This window comes from Helianthus annuus, chromosome 11 (assembly GCF_002127325.2).
Source record: "Helianthus annuus cultivar XRQ/B chromosome 11, HanXRQr2.0-SUNRISE, whole genome shotgun sequence".
In the NCBI taxonomy this organism is placed as follows: domain Eukaryota; kingdom Viridiplantae; phylum Streptophyta; class Magnoliopsida; order Asterales; family Asteraceae; genus Helianthus; species Helianthus annuus.
In genome coordinates this window covers 58,620,077-58,624,096 of record NC_035443.2, presented here as the reverse complement: position 1 = coordinate 58,624,096, position 4,020 = coordinate 58,620,077, and the positions used below count along the sequence as shown (strand labels likewise).

The following is a 4,020-nucleotide window of genomic DNA, read 5'->3' as shown; positions in this document are numbered from 1 at the left end:
AGAAGTCACACCAAATAAACCCACGCTTCCACAAAAGCCAGGGTGTGACATATAACTCCCAAAATATGATTTGCTTGGGCGTTTAAGCTATTTGTCGTGTGACGCTAACAATCAACTTCACTAAAAGTAAATCTTTTCCTAGTCCACATACATTATGTTGTCACAAAATATTGGTTCAACATACTTAATAGTCAATATCCTGTTTCATCATCATAAAATACATTATGTTGTCACAATTGGTGCAACTTACTTAATATTCAATCTGTTTCGTCAGCAAACAAAACATCTGGAGTGTGATGTGCAGCTTAACTTTTTTTTTTCGAACGACGAAACTTCTATATAAATATAGAAAATCTGCAGTTTAACCGTGATATGCTTCTTACACAATCTCGGTTAAAATCTGCAGCTTAACCGTTATATATGTTGCACAGTTGTTTAGATTGCGGATATTTCTTCATCTTTTTTTATATTACCAAAGTTCTTCAATTTGATTCATAAAATCTCAAAGCTACACGAATACTGTTCTTTTTTCTTCCCAAAAGACCACTATTGTACAACACATACATACTATTAAGACTCACTTTTCCAACTAAAATAAATAAATAAAGACATTATTACAAACCAATTGTCGACAAAATTGGTCTCTTGGTGAAACTAAAAGACGTGTGTGACCTCAAAAAGATATACCCATCATGTCAACCACCAAATTTTCCATCATGAGTGCCTCATCCTCACCACAAAACTGCTTCTTTGACCTCACCAATTCCTCTGCAATTATATTAACATGTGATAGATACAATTAAAAAGAATAGTTGAATCTTGTTGGAACTTAGATGCATGAAGATGAGATGAGATGATACCGTAAAAAGGGGTATCCGAATGGTTGATTCGTTCGATGGATGGGATGTTTTTAATGGGAAGCATGGGAAGAATGTGACAGTTGCATATCTCGATCATGTAACCATCCGGGTCATGAAAGAAGAGCTGGTTGACCTCCACACCGCCTTCTTTCACGACCGCGGTGACATACTTGATACCCAATTGCTCCAGTTTCTTGATTATGAGATCCATGTTTGTGCATTGAAATGAAATGTGGTTATCTTTTGGATTGATCACTGCTTTCTTTGTTGGAGTTGTGTCCATTTCTAGTAAATGTATTCCTATGCCATGGTTGAACAACCTATTTTAGATCATATAGGAATAATTCTAGTTAGAACAAATAAACATTATCAAGTAATAATCCAAGATAATTTCCATGTGAATTATGTGACCAACATTACCACTGATGTTTAAATGGTTTTTTTTTCTCAGATGATAATAGCCTAATAGGTATATTTTAAAGTTATAATAAAAAAATATATAAGGTTTTCAAAATATAATTTATATTATTGTTATTATTAATTATTAACTATCTAATTATCATTATTTAAATAATGTATGTATCTTGATTCTCAAGGATATATTTTAGTATATTTTAAAATTCTTAGACTGGAAGGTATGGAGGAGGCAAGTCCTCCAAGGATGAGCCGCCACGTCACCGCCACGTAGAAGTGGTTTGGAGGGGATGGACCTAAGGGGGTGGGGGATGAACCCCTTTGTGTATATATATGTATGTACGTATAGGTATATGTGAGAGAAGGAAGAAGAAGGAGGGCCAGCGAGAACGGCCGGGGGTTGCTGGTCAAGCCAGGACGGGCCAGGAGGGGCGGTGTGGGGGACCGGCGCCGGGCCTAAACCGGCCCCCATACCTTCTAGCCTTAGAGGGTAAGCCCAAATAGTACAGTACCTTCATGTGTTCCAAATAAGTACTTTCGTCTGTCCACTAGTCTACAACATATTTCTGTCGGTGTCCATATTTTAGTACTTTAACTTTCTAGTAATAAACTAATAATGTATCCCAACAAATACATACCAACATTTATATATATAAACTTTACCAACTTTCAAATTTTTATACTTTTAGAGAATACACAACAAATATTTCACATAAATAAAATAAAAAGCAGACCAAATATTTTCTCTCGAGTATGATTTCACCAAAAAAAAAAATGTAACATAAATTATTATATATATACATATATAAAACTATGGGATAAATGTATCATTGCAGAAAATGAAAATATTATCTTTCATTTTATCATGACTTGTAAATTTTTCATCAAAGAAATCATAGTGGGATTGTGATTTAATGTCCACTATAAATTATGTTGATACCCGACACTCTCTTTAGTGACACCAGGCCAGTTGATAGCGACTGCTTATGGACCAGGCCAAAATGAAAATAAGTTGCTAAAATTGATTACCTACTGACATTGACTAAAAACATTACACTGGTTGATTTTACTACTTCCTAACAAAATTATATATGAATATCGTACGACAAAGCATGTCATTTTATGATGAAAAAAAAATGTAATTGCATTTACCCGCAAACCTTTAAAAAATAATAATAATTAAGAAACATATGATGAGAAAATCAAGTAAAAAAGTGACAATTTTAACACAGTTTAATAAACTTTGTGGTGCATAATGATAAATATTGCAATAATGAAACGAACCCTTGACCGGTGTGATAATGATTCATAAATGTTTAGGGCAATTAATTTCATTGACTTGCAAATTAACATAAATTTATCAAATCATACTTAAAAAAAATTATAAACTATGCACTAAAAACTTTTGTTTTGACAAAATAGATATATTTTCTTTACATGGTTTAGGCATGCTTAAAGTTTGAATGAAAAAGAATATCATTTGACAGTAGACACTAATTGGATGAGAGAGTTGATGAAAAACATGACTCTCCCACCCTTAACACACAAAAAAAAAACACATTAACACTAACGCTCTGTTTCTGAGTTAACTTAACGATAGAAACGAAAAAAAAGTAAAAATAAGAAAGGAGAAGAAGAGAAAGGAAAAAAAAGATGTCTTTCCTCTCATTTCCTTTCAAATCGAAAGGAAAAAAAAAACTAAATAATTTAGTATGATTAACCTTCTATTTCCTTTTTTTTCCTTCTTTAAATGAAAATCTGGAATACAAAATATTTTTACTTTTTTTTTGTTTCTTTTCCTTTCCTTCCATTACTAAACTCTCAAACACAATCTAATATATTATACTATTTTATCCTAAACATTTTTCAAATACACACATCATTTAAATGCTGAATCAAATCAAATATGTTATAAAAAATATTACATAATATTTTGTGTGTGTGTGTATATATATGTACGTATGTTGAGCTCGGATCAACATTTATAACCACCACAAACACGAGATCTAGAAGCAACAAAATGAAATCAATAAATCTGAGTTTAGAAACTAAAAATAAAGACGAATACTCACCAAGCACCTTGGAAATCGAAGGAGGAAGGACGTCGAACGAGAACAAATCCCAACACATCCTCGTAGAACTTCACCGATCGACTAACAGATTTGCAGATGAAAGACACATGATTCAGAGCCAACAGAGGAAACTGATCTGATGAATCACTCTGCACAAACTTGTTCGCCATTCAACTAACTTTGAAGATGTGAAGTTGGAGAATTATTAGGGTTTGGTGGTTATATGTGAATGTGTGTGTAAAATAAGTGAGGTTACTGATCGTTTTATATAGAAGATGAGAGAGTTCTCGAATGAATGAAGGAAAGTGGGGAGGATGTTAATATCCACGTGGCATTTTGTTGTTTAGTGTATTGTAGATTTATATCTACGCACTTAAGTTTTACAAACTTGTATGTATACTTGAGTCGTCAATCATAACTTACTTGATTAAATAATGTTATCTTATTATTTTATTTATACTTGTTTTGCTAATAATAAAGGGTAAAGTATAGTTGTTATTTATTTGTTGCGTGAACATAAAATAGGAAAAAAAAGTATTGCGTGAAAAAAAAAAAAAAAAAAAAAAAAAAAAAAACTAGTCATTTTGATTAGATATGTTATTAGAATTTGACTTGTTGCTAAATAGTCGATGAGCTTTTTGTCAAGCAAAACATTATCTCTAACTACTGAAGGG

At 32.1% G+C, this 4,020-nt stretch overlaps 1 protein-coding gene across 1 annotated transcript; it reads right to left on the bottom strand.

Annotated features, from left to right (window-relative positions):
- Window positions 1–459: 459 nt before the first annotated feature.
- LOC110915845 (metallothiol transferase FosB) lies at window positions 460–3,608 on the bottom strand. Its single transcript, XM_022160589.2, has 3 exons — window positions 3,347–3,608; window positions 861–1,180; window positions 460–768 (listed from the first exon to the last, which is right to left on the bottom strand). The coding sequence occupies exons 1-3, from the start codon at window positions 3,514–3,516 to the stop codon at window positions 674–676; spliced, it is 585 nt and encodes a 194-aa protein (XP_022016281.1). The 5' UTR covers window positions 3,517–3,608; the 3' UTR covers window positions 460–673.
- Between the last annotated feature and the right edge of the window lie 412 nt (window positions 3,609–4,020).